Consider the following 27,821-nt stretch of genomic DNA (forward strand, 5'->3'; position numbering starts at 1 on the left):
ACCTCCCGACAGCTGTCTAGCATTTATGTTATCGGTATGGTGTCTTATCCTGCATATGCATGTGACAGTAGGGAGTTGCTGGTTCGCCTGGGGCGTAAAACCCACCTCCCGACAGCTGTCTAGCATTTATGTTATCGGTATGGTGTCTTATCCTGCATATGCATGTGACAGTAGGGAGTTGTTGCTGGTTCGCCTGGGGCGTAAAACCCACCTCCCGACAGCTGTCTAGTGATGATTTACATATTGGTGTGGTGTCATATTCGATGTATGCATATGACAGTAGAGAGTTGTTGCTGGTTCGCCTGGGGCGTAAAACCCACCTCCCGATAGCTGTCTTGTTGATGATTCAGCCTATTGACACCTGATTTATATGATTCAGTACTATGACATGTTGAGCATATTCATGAGTAGCATATATGTTGACTTGATTATTCCATATATGCTTCAGATGAGTTGATATTGATTGTGGTGATATTGATGATTTACTCCATATTCTCTATGTTGAGTTCATGTTCATGTTGTTATTGATCTTGAGATTTCATCTCGAGCCATGATTATATTCTGTCTCATGTGCATAGTACTCTCTACTCCACTCACTGAGTATTTATATACTCACTCTCCAGTTTGATATTTTTGATTGCAGGGCAGGTATTGTATAGAGAGGAGCAGGATTAGTGGTTGCCTGCTAGCTGTGCCGCTCCATAGTATAGTATAGTATAATGTAGATAGAGGTTTATACCCTTTTGGTGTATTATAAACCTTCTGTTGTATTTAGTGTATAGTTACAGTCATAGATCCTGTTGTGGATATGGGTTTGACCATGGATGGAATGGGAACCAGATTTTTATACAGATGAGTTATATGCCTGAGATAATGTATTGATATATATTGTCCAGGTTCATTATGTGACGGATTATGTGATTGCTGCTCTGACAGGTAGTGTGTTGTATGTATTGAGATAATCCTGACAGGTCACTATAGGAAAAGTGATCATTTTGTGCATGCATCATGCCAAATTTTTTTCAAGATTTATTGATGATTGATAGGTAGTAGGGTTCTACGCGGTGGCTGGTGGCCTTATGCCTACCCGCACCCTAGGACCGTCGCGGCGGCCCGCCGGGAATGGGGCGGGGGTCGTGACATCATCACTCATGGAAAACTGGAAGCCAGAGTAAGAGCCATGAGGAAGAATTGCAAGCAATAAAAGTAATCTATAAAGCCGCAGCGAGAAGAATCTTGAATTGCAGGTTAGCTCATGACATGATGAAATGCCAATGCACAAAAGTCAGTCTCCTGAACAACCAATTCGATGATCTCAGATACAACATGAAGCAAGGATCTAATGAAGCAACTGATTTTAGGCATTTAAAATTCCTAAATGTATGATATCTTGTCTCACTAGATGGAGAGACTTACACCCCCTAGAATATTGCTCATGCTTGAAGGCAATTATCCATGAGTAGAACTCCAAGATCAACTGCTGAGTCTAGTAAGCAACCTCAAATACAGAGAATAAACTTTATACACAAATTCTAGAGGGAAATTACCAAATCTCATGAAGTGTCCAAAAGTCGGCGTTCTACAGTCAAAGCTGAAGGTCCTCAATAGTATCATATTTGTAATAAACATTGCAATGTGATTGATTAGTCATGATATCAGAGAGTTGCACAACAAGGAGGCAAATGGCCAATTGACGGTTAAGAGATAGAGGCTCCAAAGAAACTAAATCTTGGAAGTTTATTGGGATAAAGCATGTCAAAAAAGTAAAAAAGAAACAAGAGAGAGAGAGAGACCACCAATGAGTCACTGGACTGCGAAGTACAGAAAAGAGATGTGAGGGAGCTAGCAAACAACATGCAAGGACCAAAGATACGTTAGTTAAAGCCCCCAAAAAATGTCTAAACACTTGATGAAAGGCACAAGAGTACCTAGTTTAGATCAACACCAAAACAGACAGCAACAAGATGGCACCCAAGTGATTGGTGTTGGATTGACAAGGACTATATTAACTTGATTCAAGACAGAACTTATAGAACAAGGTTCGCCATCTCAGTACCGAACCCTGTATAGGTACCATCCTATTATAGTATCAGTACACGGTACCATACGAGACGATAAGACATATTGAGTGTCGATACAGTACAAGACTGCATATAGATTTGGTACCAATACAGTACGGTACACCCGGTACTGACAGGTACGGCGAAACTTCTTGTGAAAGATATGCGACATTCATGTATTTCTTTAAAATGCTAATTAATGGTTAAAAAAAAGGTTTAATGGATCAAAAGAATGTTTTGTATAGGATGGATAGAAATGGCATGTAGATGATCACCATTTTGGAATTTATGAGGTTTAGATATCACATACCAATGGTTACACACCTAAAATTTTTATAAGGAGATTAGATGACGTAAAGAAGATGGACAGTAAAAGTATAGCGTTGCTTACAACCTAACCACCATCTTCAAACATAATTAAATGTGGGAGCCAAAAGAAACAATAATAACAAAATCTAGCACTCTCTTCCATGCAAAAAATAGAAGTCTGACTCATCAAATTCCAGCAACATTAACTATTGGAGGTTAATAATGGTATCCCACAATAAGACAAGCAAACATCCTAGGGCTAGGTCTTGCAGCAATCTACCAAATCAGCCATTAGACAGCTAGCAATATATGTCAGATCTTGGCAATGGCCTAACAAAAGACTCTTGGATCGTTACAAATGATATTAGAGTAGACCTAGCCCATAGCCCATATGGACTAAGGAATACTGCAGCACGAGCCTATTTGGAGCTGACCATAGGCCAATTTTGTTTTTTGTGATTGAATTGGATTTGTTCTTTATGATTAAACCCTTAGCCTAGCAAGGATGCTAAAGATTGAACAAGGGGAGCATGTAAAGACCCATGCGAGTGTGCATCTAGTCCCAAATCAATTATGCAAGAAGATCTTGAATACTTATACAGAGCCAAAAAATCCTAATAATACCTTCTAGCTGGCCTTTTAAGGTGAGGTACTAGGTCATTATAAGAGGTCAAAAACTGATCGATTTGCTCAAACCCAAAGTGATACAAACGACAAATCGATTTAACTGCAATTTTAAGCAATTCTCATAAATAGGATTTTTTTAGTTGAAAAGGGCTTAAGAGTATATCTAAACCGCGCATTGGTTGGTTCACGGTTCAACTGGCCGGCCTGGTCGATTTTCAAAATATTGTTGCTAACTAGCATTAGTACCAAGATATACCAAATCGATATCGGAGCTTATACCAACCGGTTCCACATAGTATAGGTCTGTACTGTGCCATTATGGGACGTACCGAAATATGAAGAGTTGGAGAAGGAGAGAAAGAGGGAGAAGGAAAGAAAGGGAGAGGGAGAAGGAAAGAGAGGTTCGAGCCATCACTAGGAAGCTTCGAGAGCTCCAAATCTGGCGATGGGGATAAAGAGAGAGAGGGGGAGAGAGGGAGGGAGAGAGAAAGACTAGGAGAGAAATGTTTGAGCCATTACGAGGGAGCTTCAAGAGCTCCATATCTGGTAACAGGGTTGACAGAGAGAGGAAGAGGGAGAGAGAGAGACTTACCTAGCTGGAGACCTCGTTATCATTGACTCGACGAGGATGGAGGGCTTCAATGATAGTGTCTCAAACCAGAGCAAGAGGAGAAGCTTCGAAAAGGGGAAAGGTGAAGCTTTTATATCCCGGACGAACCGGCTGAACCATGCCGGTGATCAACCGATCCAATTTGGTACGCCTTGAACCAGCTAGGTCGGCACAATTCGGCTAACCTTGATTGGTACAAACACACATAGAATATCTTTATTTAGTTTTTTTCTATTTCCTCGAAACTCAAATCTAAATAAAAGTTTTTCAATAATATACATTAACATAAGAGCTAAAAGAGGATTTTTTGTTTTTGTTAGAAGCATCAATCTTTCTTTGATAAAGTTCTATTTTTGGGAAAAACTTCAGTTTTTTCTTGCTTTACATAATTGTTTTTAAGTTATTTTATAACTGAATTGACATGTGCTTTGAGTTTAAACAAGCAAAATCTACAAACAAGCCAAGCTTCATGATCTAAGCAAGTTCAATCTTCACTTGATTCAATTTCAAGCTTCAACAAGCTGAGCTCGAGATGGCTCAATTATACACGTGTGGAGCTTGGGGAGAGTTGCAAAGCTCATCTCGAGCTCAAGTCAAGCTTGATCTGAGCATTTTTTTTATTTCTAGCCAAGCTCAGATAGAGCTTTGCTAGCTCATGTTTAGCTCGTTTGCACCCTAATGAGTACACCCCTTTTGAATCAATCCATGCTGAGATACAGTATGTCACCACATTTTTGCAATTTTGATATTGGAGTACTGGGTGTCGGCACAATACCATACCATTCAAATAACGTACTAATGCAGATAGTACCAGATTCAACTATTGATCACAATTCTTGAAAAGTCACAAAGGGCATATATTGGTGACACAACATCCTTGAAGCAAATTTTTGCTTCATCCACTCTTCCACTTTTCTATCAGACATCTTTCTCTATCTCAATGTTCTTACACGCAAAAGATCCAAGCTTGTAAGCTGCTCAAGTTGGGCTATCTCATCACCATCAATGCTTGTTGGGGCCAATTTATCATTTGATTCTACAAAAATCATTTCTGTAAAATCCAATTTCACTTTAGTAACTAAGTTTTGGCCCGTTATCCTCTGAAAACTTCATTTGCAATTCCAATTTTACATAAACCCCTAGATATAACAGCAAGTAACATAACACCATCCAATAATGACATCACAACAACTCTTGAATCCCAGCAAGAAGATCATTTATGATGGAGCAAGTTATGCACTTTAGGGTCAAACCTTGGTGTTGCCACAAGTGCACCTAACACTCTCACCACATTAGTTTCTAACTCTTCTCAAAAGTCACTTATGCATTCCCTAGTAAATAGACATAACAGAAGATAAAAATGATGAACCATGTAATATGATCTTAATACCTTATCCATAAAATTCAGTTCAATTTTATGAGCCCCTTTATCAAGGGTCATGTCTTCTAACAATGCAAGCACCCCTAAATATAAGAAAGTTAAAAGAACATATTAATCTTATATTAGGATCATATCAAAGTTAGAAAGCACAACTCTTATCATTTCGGCATGTTTGCACTATACACCAAATCCTGGAGAACCTGGAGAAGCTGATCGATGAAGAGCAAAAGAAAGCCTGGCTAATAAGAATGATCTACAAAATGCTAGGAATGTAACTGCAGATTTAGAACTGAGCTATCTATCTCCACATCAAGCTCGCTAGATAAAAAGTCAATCAATAAATAAATTGCAGAAGTAAAAATCAAGGCATCCAATACTTTGCCCTTATAACAGAAGCATAAATCACAATATAGAAGTTTTGTAGGAGATTCAGAAATTCATACCTTGCAACTCCTATGAACAGCTGGGTGTTTAATGAAGACTTAAGGAAAGAACAAGACCATGCCAAAGAAACCCTCTAAAAGTAATAAAATTTCTGCATAATGAATAAATTTTAAAGGATACAATTGAGAAAAAGATAAATCCAACGTGTGACCAGCTATGTTGTTCCATAGCAATATCAAAACCCATATATATAAATCTGCAGGCAAAACAAACTTAGTAAGGAAAGTTAATTGCAAAGTTGGTCAAGAAATACAATTAACATTTATAAAGAAATATAGGTATTTAGTGAAGATAATGACATGATTCATATAAGAATTTAATAAGCATTAAAAAAAATCATTCATGCAACAATATCTTACACAAAAGTTTCAGCCAATGATGATATAAGGTGGAAAAAAGCAGTAGCAAAGCGTTGAGAGTTTTCTGACAAATTTGAGAAGGTATAATGCTTCATGACCTGAAAAGAATGGAATGAGAAAGAATCTTGAAACCATTTAGCACCAAATATGGATATCTGTACAGGTTAACAGGTAAAAAATGTACTTACAATTCCAGTGAACAATATAGAAACAATTCCAGACAGGCCAAGACCCTCTGCTAGCATGTAGCTGGAGAGAAAAATCAAACAATTAGCAAATTATGACTTTCAGATGCAACTGAATGCAGAAATAAGAATTCAGTATTGGCTTACGAAAAATAAGGGAAAAGGACAAACAGACAGCACTCCAAATTCTGAAGACTGGAAGAACAAACAAGGTCATTCAGTACTTTTTATAGCTGCCAATTGATATGAGAAGATTGAAAAAAAAAAATCAAAGAATAGGAAAAGATGACTGCCATACTTACTTGTCAATGTCCAATCCGGCATACTTAAAGAGGTACCAAGTGGTCAAGGTTTTTCAATATAGTTTATTACAGAGAAAATGAAAACCAAAGTACACGTCCTTGTCAGAATTTTTCAAGAAAAAGAACCCAATGCTATAATAATATATGCAGCAATATTGAATATTATGAAGAAACGAGGTGCATAGACCAGATATATCTTGTTATACATCATCCATGATGAAAAGTTGCAAGTACACTTGTTACCCTCCAAAATAGATTACTGACCATTTTCTTTAATCAGTAAAAATCTGATCTTGATATACAAAACATTATATATGTTCATACGTAGCATCGACAAAAATAGGGTGTAAAAGGAATCTAAGTCCTTGAGAATGCATATACAGAACATAAACCATTAACTGGTAGACAGCCAAATTACTTTTTTACTATTCTTGTTTCATGTCTTAGGAACAGAATTCCAAGAGTAAACTTTCAATTACAACATACGCACAAGAGAATGGGAAGCATCAATCTAAGTCACCAAATCACAGCTTCTAAGTTGTCTTTGTGCCGCTGCTTTATCAGCTGCACCATTTAAATAACCATGGAGAGAATATTTCCCATACTGTTCTCTAGACATGATTCCAAGTTTCAAACTTGATGCTCAATCATGTCTTTTGACAACATGTAGATCTGTAATTTGTTCTTCACCTGGTCAGACTGTTGGTAGTTCTACTTTAAGAACTAAACCTACAAAGAATTTTCCTGCTTGGAAAGGACAACCTTTAAGAAAATTGCATAATCAATCAACAATTGACCTAGGTGCAGAATAGCTCCACTCAGTGTTATCTACTTGCCTAAGCATAATTCCAATCTTGGGTCAGATAAGAGTTCGCAGGGTTCTGTGTGATCTCTGCTTATTAGTCTGGCTTACATAACCAGAGTTTATATTTCTGCACTCATCTATACTATCAACCTACTGCATAAAAAGGGGACACCAGACCAAATGATCAAAGATCGTTCTAAATTTATATGAGTTTATAAAATATAATATCTTGGAGGCTACTCCCATTAGAGGGTATATTGATGAATTTTTTCCATTAGAAATACTTCAATTTAATGTCATCCTCTCTAATGTCCAGACATTTTAGTTTTATGTTACCTCTATATTTACTAAATCTAGGAAAATTCCTAATCCTAGGCTTAACAGTTGTTGACCACACCAAGGTATCACATTATGCTACTCTCTCCCTATTAATTTTGTGCTTTGTAATTTCAGTGCATTTCAGCAGCTATACAATCTGCTTGGAACAAAAGCAACAGCTAAAGTTGAGGAGAACCTGGCTCTGCACGAGCCCACACTTGTAATCACTTTTCTCTATGAATAATTACTGCAAATCAAAGATTTAATTCAGAAGGTAGTCTCAATTCTCGAGCTCCAAAACTTAGCATATCGCTGAAGATTCCACAGACAAGGCATAAGTAGAATGAAACATCTATCCTTGGTTTCAAAGATAAAAACCGGGTGAAACAAGCCACAATCACTAATGAAGTCTCCCTGCTGATATAGTGAAAATAAACCATAGAGTTTTTTGCAATGAACACAGATGGTCAATATATAGCCTACTCTCCATTAATTCTTATGCTTTGTAATTACAGTCCATTTCAGCAGTTATACTACAATCTGCTTGGAACCTAAGCAACAGCCAGAGTTGATGAGAAGTTGTAATTGCTTCTCTCTATGAATAACAGCATCATCAGTCAACAATGACGGCAAATCAAAGATTTAATTCAGAAGGTCATATGAATTCTTGAGCCCTAAAGCTTAGCATATATCACTGAAGATTCCACAGACAAGGCATGAGTAGAATGAAACATCTATCCTAGGTTTTGAAGATGAAAACCAGGTAAAACAAAAACCACAATTGCTGAATCATAGTCTCCCTGCTGATATAATGAAAATAAATTATAGAGCTCTTTGCAATGATCTTAGAAGGTCTATCTATAGCCCCCTCTTGAACTCAGCACCAGTCAGATGATGTTCATTTGCATGCCTTTTATATTATTGAACAGGTTAATGCACTTGTTTATAATGAGATGGGCCCATTCCTTATTCATTGAGAGACTCGATGACTATGCTTTGCTCATTCATAACCCTCAGATTGGCTACACCAGCCTCCTTGACATCAACAGCGATCCCCACTTTCTAAGCAAAACAAAACAAAAAAAAGGTATTGCCATTAAGATTTGTTCTGGACTTCTAGCTACTTCTTGTCCCTTGAGGTTTGTTTGTCACCCAAGATTAATTAATAATGCAACAAGAGTGCACCTCAGATCTTGATATTCAAAACTTGGGAACACTTAACCCTATAAGCACAGTGCTAGAACTATTTGACGAACAAAGACCTTAACATAAGTCAAATAGTCAGATGATATTGCCAACATTCCTCAGACATTTTGCTGATATGGTCATACCATTTCCATCCACCTAATAGTCACATGATTTTTTCGGTAGTCCTCAGACATTGCACTGATATGGTCATAGGATTTGCATCCAGCTGCATATTGACATTCTTCACCACACTATAACACACACCTTTGCTACAGATTAGTCATTAATAGTGGCCAAATTCCAACAATGGGTATATGCATCTATTTGAGTCGTGCTTTGTTCCCACAATTAGCATTTTTGCAACATCAAGGCAACAAATTGTACTGATTGATATCCTTCTTAAATAATCATTATGCCATTAAATGACATGAAATCTGGATTTTCACCAGTGAATAGAGATATCAAGATTGATATTAACTTCATCAACCAGGACTGCCTTGGCAGTGGACCCTCTCATTTTCCTAAACTTAATTGGCTTCATTGGTAGCATAGTCTAATACTACATAACAATCTCAATATGGTGCTCTTAAGCCTATAAGAAATTTCCGCAGGAAGTTAGAGAATGTCCGTTCCTGCATCTTTTAGGGACTCAACCTATCCTTTACTTAATAGTAAACTTCAATTACTGATCAAATAATGTCAAACAACTACAGAAAAAAAAAAAACAAATCTGAACTTCCTCAAAAAAGCTATATTAGCAATAAGACATGCATACATGCATAGCCCCACACCAACATACTCGCAGCCCCCTCCCCCCCCCCCTCCCGAAAAAAAAAACACATACAAACACACGCACTAGCAAACAAAACACCCAAAAAAATTAAAAAATATAAATGCCCATGGCCACATGCATGCATACACAGCTCTGTAATTTTTGATTAGTTTCACATCATAAGCTTTAGGAAAGGCTTTCCAGTGCCAACAGCAATCATATGAAGCAAAGAGAAGTAAATGATTGGAAGACCAACCATAGATTCACCCATGCAGTTCCTTTCTCCAGCAGACCAGAATTGAATTGCTTTGCCTCTAAATCAAATAGCTCTATAAATCATGCAAATGTTGCATTTTGATAATCAGATTATTCTATTTGGTCCTTAAGCGAGCAGATGTTATATCAAAAATATTTTCAGCCAACCTTAACTAACATTTTACAAAAATCATCTGACTGAGGCAATAAAATGATTTTTGCAAGAAAGTGTAAAATTAAGAACAAGGAAATTACTAAAATTTATGTTAGCAATATATGAAAGGTTTTGGTAGAAATGAATGACTATGACTGTCCATATGCTGGGCCTGGTTGAAGAGCAACCCAAAAATCTAGGGCTTGTGTTTTAACCGAAACCTTGATGCTTCACTCTTCAGATGAGTTCAGGCTGACTGGGCTGAGCTTTTTCTGGGGGGTCAGATGCTGGGACAAATTTGAGGCCACCAGGCCCAGCCCCTTAACACTCTTTATAAGGCAAATTATAAGAGCAAAAGTTCCTCAAAAAGAACATGTCCTGAGGATGACAGCCACATTAACATTATCCAACAGAAAAAAAATATGTAAGTACATTATCCTTGATGCCTAAGCTTTCTGACCTGCAAATATTCTTCTTTGTACTATCATACTTTTTGTGATATCAGTCCCTCAGCAAGTATGGCTACGGTACTTGCTTTTCTTTTTCTTTCCCATTTCCTAATCTTATTTTCCATATGCCTGACTTGTTACAATAAATTATGAGCTAGCAAAAAACTAGGCATCAAGAATGGTTCGTATAATATTCAGGAAACATATAACAGGAAAAAAACAAGTAACAGACTTCTCTATAAATCTGCTGAGAACAACTACAAAACGGTATTGGAAAGGATATGAGAGCAGATGTGAACCCAACTCCAACCCCTGTAAAAATAGGATATAAGTCAATTGAAAAATAAATTCTTACAATTAAATTACTGCAGTGAAATACATAATTAAGTTGCAACAAACAAAAAACTTGAGACAAATCCAAGTCTTATTTAATCAGGTAATTGCCTGACAGGCTCAACTGCCTATCACTTACATGACAAGAAATGATGCATGACGGACCAAAATGTACAAGAAATGAACAGGAAAGAAAAAAGATTCAATAAATTTAATGCAAATCTGTTACTCAATAGTCACCAGTTGACTATCAATTAATAACCAGAGGTAGCCAACAAATTGTTCAATTGATTGGATCCTAATGGTAACAGCATTCTGTAAACAACTAGACAAATCTGAGTTCCAAATAAAACATCTCTCTGAATAAATTTATTATGTGTACCATAAACAGTGCCAAAGAATGGTATGGTTTGTAAGTTGAATTGATAGAAAAAATATACCATATAGATATTACATGTTATTTTTTATTTATATTTATAAAATATTAGTTGATGAGAGCCTGCTCCATATTACAGGTTGACTAATCCAACTCTAATAAAAGAAAGGTGACAACATAATTGTTGAGCAATTAATTATGAATCTTCATGCAAAAAAGGTATTTTGCATAAATTCCCCATCTTTTCTGATGCAAGGAAAAGAATTCATGCTTCTTTTTTGAATGTGAAAAATGAGCCTGAACAAGAAATTTAATAAACATGTAGATAGTAAGATTTCATACTGACCTGAAGACAATGAACCAACAAACGTCTCAAGAAATCTCACAATAATCATAAAAAAGTTTTGTCCTGATGAAGCATGACTTCTTACTGATGACATTGTCCTGGAGTATAATATTTCAGTCAAATAGTGAACAATAGATAAGGAACAGTAGTAAGAGCAGGTTTCAAGCACTTTAAGCAAACCTGTACAAGGAGATCGCCATCTACAATGCCAACAATGAAAAGATATGTCAAGCAACAAGCAATAGCAGTTGACAAATATAACCATGAGTTACTGGAATTACTGGTTTTCAGACAATGGAAATACACATACTGCATCATTTAGAACAGACTCTCCAAACACCAAGGCATAGAGGTTCATATCAGTGCCAAGTTCCTGCAATGATTTAAATAAGTGACTTAATGTTTACTGAAAATATAAGAGTATAGCTTTATGTAGACAATCTGTGCAGATGAGGGCCATCAACATGGAGTTTGCAGACGCCACATATACGATCTCCATGTGAGGCCTCAAAGAATTGCCATCAGGTCAGGTTCATATCGTTTTTCATACATCATATAACCCTCTGTCCATGCAACTACATAGATCTAACAGTCCCAAAAAGATCATATAATAAACAAGGAAAACTATATTCCCAGAAAAAGGGAAACCTAATTCTTCAAGAGAAAGTGATACATGGGTTATATTAGGCACCAATTATGAAGTTTGCAGGAGTTGATATTATAAAAACTCAGGAGACAAGAAGAAGAAACAGAAACAGTGGTGATCATCACATTGCACACACAATCAAACAACTGTCAAGCCCAAAATTTTAATTGTCCACATATCATGACAAGCATGACTACAAGACATAGAACTAATTAAGTTGCCTCAAAACGACCTTAGATGTGGTGTTCTTGGGAGGTCTGCATCGCAAAATGATCATCCACAGGATCATTTTTTCCTGGAATTATTTTTATGCAGCATGCACCAAGTATGGAAGCACGCACATAAATATGGCTGCCAATTTTTTATTAAATAATGTTATGAAAATGCATCATTTTTATCTTCTCATTCCATCAATAATATTGAAAACAAGTAGAGTATGTTAGAAATGATAATGATAAGATAGATGTGTGGTAAAACTGGAAAGGATAAAATAAGAAATAAATATATTAGAGAAGCTATAGGAGTTGAACAAATTAAGGATGAAGTGAGAGAAAAACGATTGAGATGATATGGACATGTACAACAAAGATCTAAGGAGACTTCAGTAAAGAGAGATACTTTAGTTTGTGCTAAAGGTTGCAGGGAAAGGAGAAGAACTAAGGTAACATGGATGAAGATTGTAAGGGAAGATATGGAAAAAAACTTTAAATAACATCAGCGGTGGCCCTAAATAGGAACACTTGAAAAATGAGGATCCACAAAACTAACCCCAAATTTAGGAAAAGGCTAGATGGTTGTAGTTATTGTTCATCAATAATATTCAGATAAGGAAGCACTAATTTCAACATCCATTGACAAAATAGTCAGCATATAACCATTTTTGAACAGCATATGCCTCTTATTTTATGAAAATTGCATAGTATGATGTTTTGGTTGGACATGTACAATATAGGCCGAGAGATGCACCAGGAGTGATTTGATATATATATATAAAAGGAAAGAGGGGCAGAAATAGAAGAAAATCATATGGGATGAAGTAGTTGAGAAGGAGTTGATATCGCTACATCTTTCAGAAAGTGTGGCCCTAAATAGAGTAGAATGGAGGAAAAGGATTCATGTACCCGAGTGATTAAAGCTTAGTTGAGTTGCACGGTGTGATGCTTTGTCCATTCCCATGCATTTAGCAATATCAAGAATTTGTTGAATTATTCCCATTGGTTATTATGGCCTATTTCCTAGAATCACCAAGGGGTCAAAAATGTCCAGGTGAGATAATTCTAGCATAAGAACAAGATTGTAAAAACAATTTTCCCGATAATATATTTTAGATTTTCTTATAAATGGGTGGCAAAGATGTCATTCTAGACAAAGACATAGTCATAAAAAGAGTTTTTTTTTGGAAAAGTTAAAAATTGATATGGACCTTGGAGTGCAATGTCCATTAACAAATTCTAAGAGATTGCCCATGATTTCAAATACGATAAGAAAGGCTTAGGGTTAAAATCTAACAGTCTAGATATCATTAGACATGAACTGAAAATTCAGTATTGCATTGATCCCAGTTGGTATGTGATGACCTAGAATGACTAACAGAGGCTAAAGAAATTTGATAGTGGCATAAATTAACAAATTTGTTCCGAATTTCTAAAGAGGACTAATAGCATCCAATGATAGTACAAATTACTAACGAATATATTATTTAAAACATGATCTATTGTGCCAGTACCGAGCACGGGACCGGTTGCTCGGCAGCACGGGTCGGTACGGGCCTGCATCGTGTCGTGTCGGTATGTCGGGCTTGTACTGACACAGTAGAGAAGGTGGGAGAGAGGAAAAGAGAAAGAAAGGGGAGAGAGGGAGGGAGGCCGACGGAGGATGGCAAAGGCCAGCGCCAGGCAGGAGGCGAAGGCCACGGCCGGGTCTCCTGTTTCGAACCACGGACGTTCGACGGCCCTCCACCGACCTCCCTCCCTCCCCTGCTCGCTCTATCTTTTTCTCTTTTTCCTTCTTCTCCCCCTCCAGCAATGGATTTCGTTTCCGTTGTCGGAACCGTCCCGGTCCGCCACCGGAATGGCTTAGTACAATTGGAACCGCCCGGTTCAAGACGGCTCTGCCGACCCCAATTGAAAATATTAAGATAAATAGGTGGAAAACATCTACACACCTGAAATATGGATAACACAGTGACAGGATCTGTCGCTGATATAAGAGCACCAAACATAAGGCATTCCACCAATGGCAGTCTATACATGAGAAATGTTAGTCCACCAAGGTATCTGCAAAGGAATAGCAGGATAAATAAACAACTGACAAGAAGTGTCAAAGAAAAAACCTATTTGCCAATAAACAGGAACCAAGACTGAAGAATGCTTACACTAAAATCCCCGTAACAATTGATGCAATAAACGTCCCTAAAATTGCAAACGTGACTATGGCTCCAAAATTTGAAAAGAATGGTTTCTGCCAAGGTCAGTTCAGTGGACGCATCAGATATACAACTTTAATGCAAGAATAACATGCAGAAGATGATACAACTCTAAAACACTTACTGGTGCTAAGCTGAACCCTGATTGAGTATGCTGAAGTTAAGGGAAACATCATACAACTCATGGCATCATACAGTTTTATCTGATGATCTTCAAACTTAATAAAAAAACAAGAAAAGAACTAATAACTTTGGACATAGCAAAGATTGGATATAATATAATCGGAGGTAATAAGAAGAGGAAGAAAAATTCTTCATGGAAATTGAACCACGTCCTGGAAAAGGAAGAAAGCAATTAGTACAAGAAAATAAAAAATATGTTCTAGTTCAAAGAAACATAAAAATTCACAAACCTGATGCTGGTTTCTGTATTTGAAATGTTAGCAAGTACACCAACAATTAAACCTGCAAAGGAGAGCGGGGGATGAGTTCTAGAAAAATATGAGTTTCTAGACTGCTTCTAAACAATTCCACTCATCTCAGTATCAAATCCACAAACTCCAAGGCACCGGGCATGCTATATTGTATTCCAGCACCTGGTGGCATGCTAGCCTGGCACTGAAATGCTCCCGACTATGTTATGCCATCCAGCACCAGTATTTGCTGCTCTCTTATCAATCTAAGTTAGGAATCCAATCCTCAAACCCTTATACTTCCTTTGCTTCTCTTTCTCATACTTCTATTTCAGTTCTGAGACTTATTTCAGATCCGAACTGAATGTTTATTATATCTAATTTTAACCATGAAGTGCACCAAAACTGGTAAAACAAAAAATTATTTTTCCTAACATAAGAAATTACTTGCCCCCTAGACATAGTATGAAGTTTCACAACATGGTATAGGAATAAGAGGACTTGAAAGAGGGCCAGGATGGAAGACAGACACAATAATTGCATATAAGGTTCAAAAAAAAAAAAAAAAAAACTCAAGGAGAAGTTGGCTAATGATGAAGCCTAAAATCTATAACTTAGAACTGGAAATTCAGATACATAATCCTTCAACTGAATCTCCCACCGCAGGTTTGTAAAAAGCAAATACCAGTTTGGAAAATAGATGGCAAAGTGTTGGAGATGGACATATAGGTCAAGAACTGTGTATTTGCATATAATTAAGACTATAAAGCCCTGATCTAAAAAAAATTCTGCTTGGCATTATAAATCCTCAAACACCACCTGTAGAGCTACATCAGGCTTTTCCAAAGCCACTCGAACAAATTTCAGATTTGTAAGCTTAGTATTTCTTAAGTCCCTGGGAAGCATTTGATGCCAATATGAGCATCTCTTCTTACCAAAGCCTCCTAAGATATTCACATCACTACATGTCAATACTAACTTAAATGGCTCTCCATCAATTGTCCTCCATTGGTGCAACTTATATGCCACCTTTAGTGCATTCATTCCTCATCATTTTTTAATCAGTTTTACCCTGCAATCATCTCAACATTCTCAGCCATGCACAACCATTTTTTTTGCATAGGCCCTCTAAGATCTCTAAGAAAAAAAAAGAGTGATATCTTGAGATTTCCTCAATCAGAAGGTCAGCATTCAAATATTCTTCTTGCCATAAAGTATGTGAACAAAGAACAGTATGCAAAATTGAGAAACAACATAGTTGGTTAAGCAAGGGTCACGATGCATATTGTAGTTGCTGGCAATATAAGACTGAAAAAATGGAATGAGACAAAAAAAAATCAAAGGGTGTGAATGTTTTGTCACAAACCATTAATAAACATCATTCACCAAGTTTTGTCATTTACATATTAGGTAGAAGATGAGCAGGGTAGCAAGGACTAGAGGTGCCATGTAAAATCACATTGCTGGTCTTAGCCCTATTGGTAGTTGGTGTCTTGGAGAGAGAGGACACATTGTACTGGGACATCATCCTACCAATTCCGCTTTCTCTTCTAGGACTTAGAAATAACTTCCTAGACTATTTGGAAGCTATTGTTTCACAACCATGCGCCCCATAATAAAAAACAACCTTTGAAACAGTGCCAGATTAACTAACACTTTCTACATTAATAGAAAACTAGTAAGGTCCAACTTGAATACTACTTTGTCATCCACCAAGTCCCTAATCATATTGCTTACTATCACATCCTGTCAGATTATATGCATGCCCTTATCTCCAAGACCCAAGTACCTTAGAGAATATTGTCCTACTTAACAATCCAATATAGAAACTCCAGTCCATAATCTACGAAAGTTATCATACCATACAAACTCTTTCTCCCCTTAAACGCAGCAAGCTTCATGTCAATTCCTTCACATGTGCCGCTTTCCTCACTCACAATTGAAATAAAGCTTGTGGATAATGGATAAATCTAACATTAGCATCTCCCCATCCTCCCACCAATGTAGCTTCGTCATATTAAGTATATTATATGCCTTCAAACTACAATGGGCACCCCTCTTAGTCCACCCATTCAGACTACTACTGCTAGAAACTTCATGTGGAGATTTGAAGATACCCTTTCCACAGTCCCCGCCCTTTTTAGCTCTCAATTGCAAAGAAGTTGTATCCTTCTTCGCAACCAGCATAAAATCAAAACATGGCAGAGCCTCCCAAATCATGATTCTAGTAAGCAATCTAGAACTTACCAAAGAAGGTGACAGGTGGCAAGATAATCACCGTCTTATGCATCCCCGGTTTAAGCATTATCAAGCAGAACTCCTACTTAGTCTAGGTCATCTAATGAAGCTTTAAATTGGAACTAAAACCTTCCCGAATAAAATAGTAAAAAAAGGTTCCAGATAATGCAAGAACCTTCTTAGATTTGACTGAATATTAAGCTTATAGCAAACTGCATTCCCACCCAAGGATCAAACAAATTAGTGATCCAAAAGCCTCAAAAAGGCTCAATCTCAAGGTTCAATTTTCAAAATCCCTGGCATGAAAATCAATAACTCTATGAGGACTACATCTTCTCATTTGTACTTTTTTTTGTGGGGTTAGTTCCATGCCCATAAACCCAATTATGATAGTCCAATACATTCTTCAATCCCCAATAATTACACATCTCCACAAAAGCAAGATTTTTTTTCTTTTTTTTTTAATAATAGATCCATGAAGATTTGAGAAATTCCTGTCCGCATATGAACCTATCAAATATGGAGCGCTAATGTCATTTTAAGAGACTATAAGTGCCTCAGCTTCACACATCTCTAGTGGGCAATACAGTACAAACAAGCATGAGAACAGTGTCCATATACCAATACTTAAAACATCTCCTTAAATCCTCCTCCCACATCCATCTCTATTTGTCTTCGAAAACAATACTTTTTTATGGTATAAATCTTCCCGGGACCATCATTCTTTTCTACTTATTCCCAACAAAAGCCCTAACCCATCTCATAATTCAACAAAACCACCTTCTATCTAACCAGATCAGTCCTGTTCATTCATGTTTTTTTGTTAACATGATGTATATATAACATGAAAAGGCAGGATGATACATTTGAGATAGATTAGGGCAGGGGGCAATACAATAGCTGACTGATTAACAAGGAAAGGATGAAGAAGGACATAAATGTTCATCATCTAGGACTCGCAAATTGTAACCTCCTTCCCATTTCACATAGGAAAACTCGGTGCTTATTCATCCAAAACTTCTGTTTTCATCCTCTCCTTAACTTCATTATGTTAAGTGAAAAATGGGAGCAATATTAAATCATCAGCCTGCCATTATCTAACCTAAATTCCATTTTGAGGCATAAACCAGGCATAAAACCTGGAAAAGATTAATCTCAAATAACTCATACATGAAGAACAAGAAGAATAATCACCGTACAGGCACATATTCTTAACCAGTTTCTTTCATACCATCAACTCAAAGGATGTAGCGAATGTTGCACACACAAGAAATTAAGAAAAAAAAAAGAAAGAAAGATCCAGAATCTTGAAAATTTGAGCAGTTAATCTTTAAAATACGAATAAAGAACAACGGACTGGTCAACATAAAAACTGGAACCGACCAAATTTCCATCAAGAATCAGATAGATTTCAAACAAGAACCAACTTCAAAGATCCAGCATCAAATCCCGCAAATTAAAGATCATAAAGAAAGCAAAGAAACGAAAAGCAAGTCCACAAGGCGAGGTGGGAGGACGGGATTACCGATTAGGAGAGAGCCACTGGCCTCGGGGAGGTAGTAAAACTTCTTGCGGCGGAGGACATGGCCGAGGACGAAGGAAAGCACCAGCATCGAGATCTGGAGCAGGATCCCCACCCCCGCCGCCTGCTGCTCTTTCCCCGGCGGCGGGCTTCCCGCCGGCGGAGCCGTCACGTTCAGCTCCATCATCGCCGGCGATCCCCCGCTCCGCTCACTCCACCCTCTCTCTCTTCTCTTCCCTCCTCTCCTCTCCTCTCCTCTCCTCGAAGGCTTTCTTTTTATTGAATCCTTCTGGACTCTTAAATTCTTCTCCGCTCGCCTACCTACGCTTCTCCGAGGGGATTAAAATAGGGCCGTCCGGCGCGTTCTCGGGGCGATTATATCTTCCACCCAAGTTCTTAAAATATTATATGCGGGGGAACGCATCCCATCCGCCGACATCGGCATCGTGTCCGGCGCCGCGCGCGACGTCTTATATTGACGGACAGGATGAGTTTTCGCGGAAAACGCGAGCGGCGGATATTTTTGCGCATAATATTTCATGTGCGCGGCTTTGTTTGGACGCGTATATAGTTCGCGGACTATTCGTTCATTGGCTTTCCACTTTGGCTCCAGAATTTCGGCGAGCTTACGGCTGCGAAGTTGGGTCGGGTGGATCCAGATCGGATCCGAACCGGTTTAAGCCTGGCTCGGACCCATCATTTGGTCTCACGAGTCCGAGGTCAGGATTGTTGACCCAATTCCAAAAATAAGTCCAATCTAAATGGCGTGCAAGACTGGTTCTAAAAAACAAATGGTAGAATACGTTTCAACTTTTGCAAGCACAATCAAGATCCATGCTAGAGTCTAGCTTAGTGTGATACATAAGGTGAAAACATGTAACAGTATAAGTCTACTGCTCGTGTGCCGAACCGAGTAGGCTAAGATCACAACTATGGGTTCTAGCTTGATATTTGATAAATTGCTAATTACGATGTCCAAGCATATTGAATATTTGGATTTTGCATAAAATCCACTTATCAAATTTCCAAGAGAAGGCTGATTTCTTTTTTGCAAGATAAAATATTTGTTTAAGAGTCTATGAATAATTTTATCCATGGATCTACGTACGAGATGAAAAAATATTAGATATTTGATATATGTGCACCGATCGTTAAAAAAATGTGTACGCACACTATGCATTGCATAAATGTTTCTCACCCATATTGCAATATGGCTCGAGGGATCAGAAAACCTCTATATGTATAATATTCTTTCTAAAAAATAGCTAATTTTTATGCAAAAATTGCTATTAAATATTTTAATTTTTTTTCTAGATAGGCAATATTGCAGTGAGTATATGTAACAATTTTAAAAAAACTAGTCGGAAGATTTTTTTTGGATTTCTTAGTCTTATATAAGTACTCAAAATCTCTCCAATAAATAATCATGGAATTAAAAATACGTCCGCATAGATTCTCATATACTTTTTTGTTTAAATCCCGTCCTCGTCGAGCTAAGGATCCAAATCTATTCAAATCTTATCACAAGCACCACGATCAATCTATACTTAGCCTCAAAAAACCTATGTTATAATGTGTTCTAGTTCACATAAGTCATAGGCTGAATTCATTCTAATACCACTTGTAACAACTATAACATCATCCAAAAAGACTATTTGGAGGATTTTTTTTTGAATTCTTTAATCATGTATAGATATTCAAGATCTCTCTAACAAATAATCGATGTGGATTAGACACATACTTATACGGACCCTCACGTTCCACCTACTCCTGCCCCTTAGGATAAATAGAGCTGATTTACATAATTGGAACCGCTGACCTTATTGCAACTTTCAGTGCTAAAGAATTTTCCAAGGAGGACCATCGAGCCTGCCCAAAATGGTCAGGTCGTACACTAGACTTTGTCCACGGGGCTAAGAGCTCCGAAAGCATTTTTTTTGAAAAAAAAAAAAAAAACTCAATTGAAAAAGGCAACATATGTCCGAATACCGAATCCATAGGCGTCGAGTCGTCGACCAACTAGTGAGGAATCCGATACTATAGTCAACCAAGATGGTGCTATATCACTCCATCCATGCAATGATGCAATGCGTGACATCTGCACTACAAAAAATGTGGACCACAATATTCGTATGACATCAAAAGACACGTCGCACAATTAAATAAAAATGTAAATGTAGTTGGACAGCTGAACACCATCGCCAAGAGCTAACCCACAAGTATTGAAACACTGTACAAATGCAGCAATCTAATAGTTAAAAAATTATGTCCTACACCGGATGCACCATGCCAATTACTTAGTCTCCTTCATATGGGCTCTATCATCATGCGCTCATTTTAGTGATTGGCACATAGGAAGAAGACGAGTTGATTAGCATGATACATTGACCATATTAGTAAACATGGTGCAAGGTATAATTTGCCCTAATAGTTGGTGGTAGGTGGGACTCAAAAACGAAGGTGGTTAACCTATTAGATTGTAGTTGATGATGTAATCCTATTCTCTTATGAGATCTGTTGCATCATTCTTTTTATTCTTTTACAATCTTCCTTTCCTTTAACTTAAAAAAAAGGAAGAAGAAGAACATTAGCATACAAACTTATTAAGGGCTCGTTTGGTTCGTGGGAAAAAAAGGGGAGAAAGTATGGTCAACGAAAAAATACTGAAATGCCTCTTATTTGGTTGGAGTTTTCAAAGAAGAGAAATGGAAAAATTGTATTTCCATGGAAATATAATTCCCACATTTTATGGAAAAGTCTTTCCTATAAGAAACATGGAAAAGTTATTTTCCCATGAGGCGCGAATCACTCTATTTTTACTTTTTTCCAAAAAAGCCTTTCAGTATTAAAGAGAAATTAAAAACCTAATTTTTATTAAGGGTATAATAGGAATTACACATAACTTTGTAAAGAAAGTGGATGGTCAACCAAACATTAGCACTCTGAAAATCTACCACTTTTCCATATTTAACCAAACATGCCAAAAGTACATTCCCAAGCATTCTCTTCTTAGGAATCTTCTTTACAGAAATCATATTCCTAGGAGGGAAAATACTTTCCGCGAACCAAACGAGCCCTAAGAGTTACATGGCATAGGTAAAAGGGAACTAAGCTTTGTCTCGGCCCAGAGATGAAGCTTCATCCATCATAAAATCATGCCCAAATTTTTATACACAAAGCTTAGATCCAGAACTGAAATTTGATCTTCTAAATAGCAAACTACGTGCAGTTCTTTCAGGGTATTAGAGCTACCTGATTGGCTAAAAAAGCATTTCAAAAAGCATAAAGCTCACATAATATTGCAAGCTTAAGACAGTTGACAATGTCTCACACATAGATGATAGTGCATCAATCAGGGTACAGTATCATGCCTCTTGCAAGAGGGTCAAATAAAAGAAGAGATGATATAACTCACACTCTCATTTCAAGGTCAGGGGTTACGGCCTTCCTCTTTAATTTATTATCGGTTTCTGAATTTGTTCCAGATTTCATTTCTACATCCTCGCCTGAGTTTACTCTCTCCAGTTGACCAGTGCTATCACCCTGCACTGCCAGCTTTGGATCACTTTCACCATCACCATCTGGAGCATTTAAACCCAAGCTCAAATTTAAATCTGTTCCCTTGCTGTCTTCTGCAAGTGCTTCATCCTTCTTTGTAGCCTGAAAGACATTAAAAAAAAAAAAAATCCATACATGGTTAAAAAGGGCATGTTGGAAAAAGGGCAGCAAGTACCCAGACATGATTATATCAGCTTAAGTAAAAAGAATATGAGCTTTTGCAAAAGGTTTGTCTTATCGCATGATTTTTAAGGTGAAGAAATCTGATGAGATTGGCATGAAAGTGCTGGCCTAGAAAAGATGGAACAGAGAGAAAGAGGCCATATTAAAGGTTTTTCGCATGAATATTTGGCATTCTTCTAAAAGCTAAGATAAACTGATAATAAAACTTGACACATGGGTGTGGTTACAATACAACACTCTTCGTACAGGTCCACAAGAAGAAAATTACTCGAGATTAGAAGCATTTGACATTTACATGCGCACCCGTACCAAAAACTTGTACCGTAGTCCATGTCATGTAAATTGCATAATCTGTTGCTTCATCAATTTTGAACAGGTAACTGACTTATAGACTGCATAATATTGTGCTATAGATCATCCCACACAAGTATCAGGAAACTACTCGATCAAACAAGGTAAACATGCACAGCCGCAGTTTCATACCTGAGTTCCATGTACAAAGTTGACAGCATAGGCCAATGGACTGCAAGGTCTATTGCTTCATCACTTTTGAACAGTTAACTTAAAAAGACCTGGTACCTCTGTGCTACAAATTGATTCCACATCGTGTTCACTGTCAAACAAGATAATTCATTGGTTTCATGTTGAATTTCCTATGATTTACTGTAAACATTCTTCTTGACCATCTGAATGTAAACAACCAAAAACACAGTCCTGATGGACCTGACACTCAAATGAGATGCTGCAGGCCATAGCTGGTAGGAACAATAGCCAGAGTACAGGTTTATGTTATTTTAAACAATGGTATCTACACCATCCTATTAAAGGAAAAAAAAAGATGAAGGCTAAAAGTGGGAAGCAGGAACTTATATTTAAAAAACAAAAAGATGACAATGATTATTTGTGAAAAAAACAGGACAATATTTTCATGTGGAAAACATCAGACAAGTAAATTGATCAGCTTCCATAATGAGATATTGTATATATGAAATATAGGAAATATCTAAATGCCACCTGAGCTTCTTCCATTGAGACATCATTCATATCAGGTTTCCCATCAGACAGATCAGCCTGGACAGGCTGTGCGGATGGATCAGCATCACTTGGTTTGTTCTCCTCCTCAGAGTTCACAGCAGCCTCTTGCTTTTGCTCTTCAATTACAGAAATCTGCATTATTCATATGATCAAATAAAATATCAACAGAAAAGGCTAGAAAGGCTCTAATAACTTGGTCTTCTTCAAGCTGTATTTTACCAACTAGCTTATGATAGAGAATACTGAGAAAAATGTGACTAGTAGTCTAACATACACACATAATCACTACAAGAAAAAGGAGATTTCCCGACGCTTTTTTCCCGACGCTAGGGAGAAGCGTCGGGAAATTTTGGTTCAGCGCCAAACTTTGCCGACGCTTCTAAAAAGCGTTGGCAAAGCTTCGGAATTAACAACGCTTAAAAGCGTCGTCTAAAGATTTGACCTACAACGATGCTTATAAGCGTCGTCGGAGGACAAATCCATTTAAATATCAGCCCCCTCTCGATTGATGCCCTAATTCTTGTAAACTTCTCCTCTCCTCTCCTCCTCCCTCCAGCGTCGACATCAATCCACCGCCTCCTAATATCTTCTCTACTCCTCTCCTCCTCCCTCCAGCGCCGAATCCTTGAAGATCCCAAGCCCTCCAAGAACAGTACAAATCCTGCTTCTCCTTCTCTCAGCAATCTTTTGATCATTACATCATTTTTTTCCCCTGTTGCTTTCACTTTTTCTTCTTTTTTCCTCAGGTAATGGCGAAATATTTCAAGATATACTCTGAAAAGGAAAGGACAACGGCTGAGTCCCGCGAATCAGGTTTTGAATCATCGAGGTCTATCATCTTTCTCTGCCCCTCTTTTCTTTTTTTTTAATTAACCGTCTTATAAGAGTAGTAGCTCTGGCTTCGGCATTTTGTTCACAGGAAGGATTCAAGAAAGGTCTCGATGGCTGCCTCTCGGAATTTTTTTTTTCTTTTCTTTCTTTAATAAAGTTTTATGTGCATGGTTATTGTCCCTTTGCCTTAATTATCACATGTTTTCTTGAAGGAAATCGGTGCCTGGGAGTGATGCATGTGAAAAGCCTGCTGTGCAAACTGGTCTGAATGGTGGCAAGGTGATTTCGTTACTTGATCTACGAAATTTTGGTTCTATCCTTTCTTGGAGTTCTTGATTTCCTTCTTAGTTTTGTTTACTGATGCCTAGGTGTTTGTATGTCCCTGTCTTTGGAAAAAAAATTCGAAGAGTTGATGTTGCTGGGGCTGATATCGTTGATGCTAGGTGGATCTCGAATGTAAGAAGGAATGGGGATGCTGAAGAAAATAATTTTTTTAAAAAAATTAAAGACTATAGCCGACGCTTATAAGCGTCGGCTTTGATGCTTTTAGCGCTAGAAAGCGTCGCTAAAAACTAATCTTTTACGACGCTTTCCGAAAGTGTCGGAAAAAACTTTTTCCACTCAGGTATCGCCGACACTTCTGCGATGCTTTGTTTAGCGTCGGCCGAACTTTAACCGACGCTTATAAGCGTCGGTAAAGGTCATAAAAAATGCCGGAAAAGATGTATTTTTCTGTAGTGAATGATACCATATATAGTTCTTTGCCATAACTGGTGGACTGAAAAGAAGCAAACGAAGAGTTAAGCAACACTCCAATTGAAAGCCCAAGCTACACCCTCCACTTCCTATGTCTGGAAGGATCAGCAACCTAGTTAGCTGCTCAGTAATGTGTGAAAAGGATAATATGCTCCCACGTAAAAAAGACATGATCTGTTCTTCTATTTCTATGATGACCTATAAGGGACCATGGTACAATGGAATCTCATCCTCTAAATATGCATCTTATATTCACCAGCATAATGCAGTGTCACCTTCATTTCACCATGCAGAGTTACTTTTCTTAAGATACTTAAGCCAAGTTCTGCTTAAACTTATTTCAATATGCCATCTTCATTTTTTTTTTTCTGTGCGTCAATATACCAATATGATTTACACCAAATCAGTCAGTAGTGTTACCAGTAATATGCTACACAGAATTATAAGAACAACTTTAAAATCCAAGAGACTTGAAATAATAAAGAAACAGAACTCATACTCTAAAGAACCAATACTTCCTAACTCACCATCAAATATCAAGCCATACAAATAACCTAAAGGAAACTTCCTATATATGTTTTCTCCAAAACTATGACTCTATCAACCCTAAAATTGTATGAGGAGCCGAGAAAGTGAAAAGGAAAAACAACATTTTAGCAACAAATATTTTGTTTGTTCAATACATCTAGATTAGATTAGCAAGCTTATAAATCAGTGGAAACTCTAAAAGTCATTGAAACAACCTTAAAATCTACTGAACCATGACTCCAAAGACCTCGTTCCTGAATACTAGAACTTTTTAAACATAAAATCCAATCCAACTCAGCTATAATTCCTCTCTATAACTACATCCATATCCACTCACACTAAAGGCTATAAGAAAGTTGTCATGATAAACCCTCAAAATCACAACCATATCAAATTTAAATTTTCAAAAATTTCCTCAAATTTCATCATAAAATGAACCAAAAATTAAAAAATTGTTTGAAAGCCAACCAGACCAGATTGGTGTTCATATTTTGAGCATACAATCACTGAAATCTCTGTCGTTGTACCAATATCTCATAGCCATCCAAATTCAAAGGTGATCTAGGCCACCTCAAGCTAGTGTTGGAGTAGCATGGACAAATAAACATCCATGAAAGTGGGCCTTAGGACCACTAACTATATGCAAGTCATGGGACCTCAAAATAAACAAGCATAGCTTCAAGCATGCAAGCAACGAGCATGAGCCCCAGACTCACCTGTGAAGCAGCAATTAAAGTTGACATCAAGTTGATGTGAGCCTGACTTGACTCTATCTATAATCCCTAAGAAAACCTATACTGTGTCCGTGTTACTCCTGCTGCTGTACTCTGGTCTTCCACAACCTGATGATGGGCCAAGCCTAAGGATGCCATATATAAACCTCAATTCAGTTTACAATGCACCTAGGTACCCCTTATAGTGCACAATAAGGTGATCGGCAACAAGGCACAATAACGTGAACAAGGCAGTACATAAACTGCAAAGAGTTCCTCCAAGCAAGTAACCACCCAATCAAATTTTTTGGAATTGTAAGAACTAAAGAAAGTGACAATGCTGATATCTTTTATCAGCTTTTTTTATCCTTTTCAATGCTCAAAATAATTCAACTTTACATATCCCTGGTTCTTTTTCTTTAGCCCTTGATTTAGTTTTCCCTCTTCTCAATTCTTTTTACCAATAATTATTCTTATTTCTGATACTACTTCATGATATTTTAGTCAAACCGCTTTAGCTTTTGGTCCTCGCGATATAAGGAAATGTTATGTTTCCCTAGTAAGCATCACTAGCACGGCATGATGGTCAAGCTTACATCTTCCTAACACCCAACATGCCCCACCATATCCTATACCAATCTCCATTTCCTACTTTCCCAGATCCTAAGAACTTGTAATGGCTAATGTACATTCTAGCAGCAGCAATGACAGTTCCGCTATCTCACCACCTCATCCTAAGTAAACCCTAATCATCAAAATTTTGGCAGAGGCGGAAAACTCTACGACCTTTCCCAATCCATCAACCCCAGAATATCAATGCCTTCCCATGGATCTACTTCCATAGTACAGTTAAGAAAAAGACTCGTCGAACACTTCTGAGAAATGGCAAATCAACTAACTAAAAAAATTAAAACTTTAAAACGAACCATAACATGAGCGACACAAATCATCCAACTATGCTTTCCGTATCACTAATTCTCAATTTTTTCCATAAATAAAGGCTTTTTTTTTATCAGTGTGGAAGTTTTTTTTACAAGAAGAACAACTAATGGCGGAATCAGCCAGAGAGGAGGTAAATCCTAACGCCCAAAAGACCAACAGAAGAAATACCCACCCATTTCGGATCCCAAGAGCCTCTAATCCAAGATCGAAGGATTGCAGGTCAGCAGATGAAGGGAATCGGCTTACCGGGACGTATCGGAACTTCCTCCGGGGCGGCTCCTCGGGTTGGCCGGCGGGGGCAGCGGCGGAGGCGTCCTTTCCGGGGGCCGCGGGGGCGGCAGCGCCCCCATTGCCCCGGGAGGAGATGGGGGTCCACTTGTAGAGGAGGAGGTGGGAGTGGTTGTTGGTGGTGGCGGTGCCGCCGTTGGCGGCGGCGTTGGAGGAGGCGTTGGAATTAGGGTTGGAGAGGGGGACCCACATCTTCTTCCACTTCCGGACTGGTCCACTGAAGACCGTCGCCGGCCCGTACCGGGTCGACGACCGGCCCAGCCGGGCCCCCACTCCTTCCATCAAGCGGTAACAAGAGAAGAGGGGAAGACGGTTTTGGCTTTACAGCTCCCAATAGGAGGGCGCGGAGAATGAAGACGATGACCGCTCCGTTGTCATTTTCTTTTTTTTTTTTAGTGGTTTTTGCGTGAATAACCTTCTTCAATTCAAATTTTCGTGAATACCCGCTTCAAATTTATATTTCTTTTTTA

At 37.9% G+C, this 27,821-nt stretch overlaps 2 protein-coding genes across 3 annotated transcripts in view; both read right to left on the reverse strand.

Annotated features, from left to right (window-relative positions):
- Positions 1-18,857, reverse strand: part of LOC103713551 (sodium/hydrogen exchanger 6-like) — a 33,982-nt gene extending 15,125 nt beyond the window's left edge. Inside the window, exons 1-16 of one of the 2 annotated variants that reach the window (XM_008800518.4) lie at positions 18,521-18,857; positions 14,758-14,809; positions 14,620-14,679; positions 14,469-14,493; positions 14,294-14,379; positions 14,084-14,195; positions 11,584-11,646; positions 11,454-11,473; positions 11,274-11,371; positions 10,502-10,530; positions 6,278-6,309; positions 6,123-6,170; positions 5,979-6,039; positions 5,791-5,888; positions 5,552-5,627; positions 5,431-5,450 (exon numbers count right to left, since the gene is read on the reverse strand). In XM_008800518.4, coding sequence (XP_008798740.2) covers positions 5,431-5,450; positions 5,552-5,627; positions 5,791-5,888; positions 5,979-6,039; positions 6,123-6,170; positions 6,278-6,309; positions 10,502-10,530; positions 11,274-11,371; positions 11,454-11,473; positions 11,584-11,646; positions 14,084-14,195; positions 14,294-14,379; positions 14,469-14,493; positions 14,620-14,679; positions 14,758-14,809; positions 18,521-18,704 — 1,064 coding nt within the window. In that variant the 5' untranslated portion in view covers positions 18,705-18,857. The remainder of the gene's footprint in view (positions 1-5,430; positions 5,451-5,551; positions 5,628-5,790; positions 5,889-5,978; positions 6,040-6,122; positions 6,171-6,277; positions 6,310-10,501; positions 10,531-11,273; positions 11,372-11,453; positions 11,474-11,583; positions 11,647-14,083; positions 14,196-14,293; positions 14,380-14,468; positions 14,494-14,619; positions 14,680-14,757; positions 14,810-18,520) is intronic. The other variant, XM_039127272.1, reaches the window with a different exon arrangement.
- Positions 18,858-21,773: 2,916 nt separating this feature from the next.
- Positions 21,774-27,739, reverse strand: LOC103713552. The gene is made up of 3 exons (XM_008800520.4): positions 27,310-27,739; positions 23,273-23,425; positions 21,774-22,177 (listed from the first exon to the last, which is right to left on the reverse strand). Exons 1-3 carry the CDS (start codon positions 27,631-27,633, stop codon positions 21,929-21,931), a joined length of 726 nt encoding a protein of 241 aa, XP_008798742.2. The 5' UTR covers positions 27,634-27,739; the 3' UTR covers positions 21,774-21,928.
- Positions 27,740-27,821: the final 82 nt, after the last annotated feature.

This window comes from Phoenix dactylifera, chromosome 1 (genome assembly GCF_009389715.1).
Source record: "Phoenix dactylifera cultivar Barhee BC4 chromosome 1, palm_55x_up_171113_PBpolish2nd_filt_p, whole genome shotgun sequence".
Taxonomy (NCBI): Eukaryota; Viridiplantae; Streptophyta; class Magnoliopsida; order Arecales; family Arecaceae; genus Phoenix; species Phoenix dactylifera.

Coding starts and splice junctions, on each gene's coding strand:
- LOC103713552 (XM_008800520.4), bottom strand. CDS start 27,633: ATGGAAGGAGTGGGGGCCCGGCTGGGCCGGTCGTCGACCCGGTACGGG. Junction 23,426..27,309: donor GGAAGTTCCGATACGTCCCG/GTAAGCCGATTC, acceptor TGAATAATGCAG/ATTTCTGTAATTGAAGAGCA. Junction 22,178..23,272: donor TCTCAATGGAAGAAGCTCAG/GTGGCATTTAGA, acceptor AATGTCTTTCAG/GCTACAAAGAAGGATGAAGC.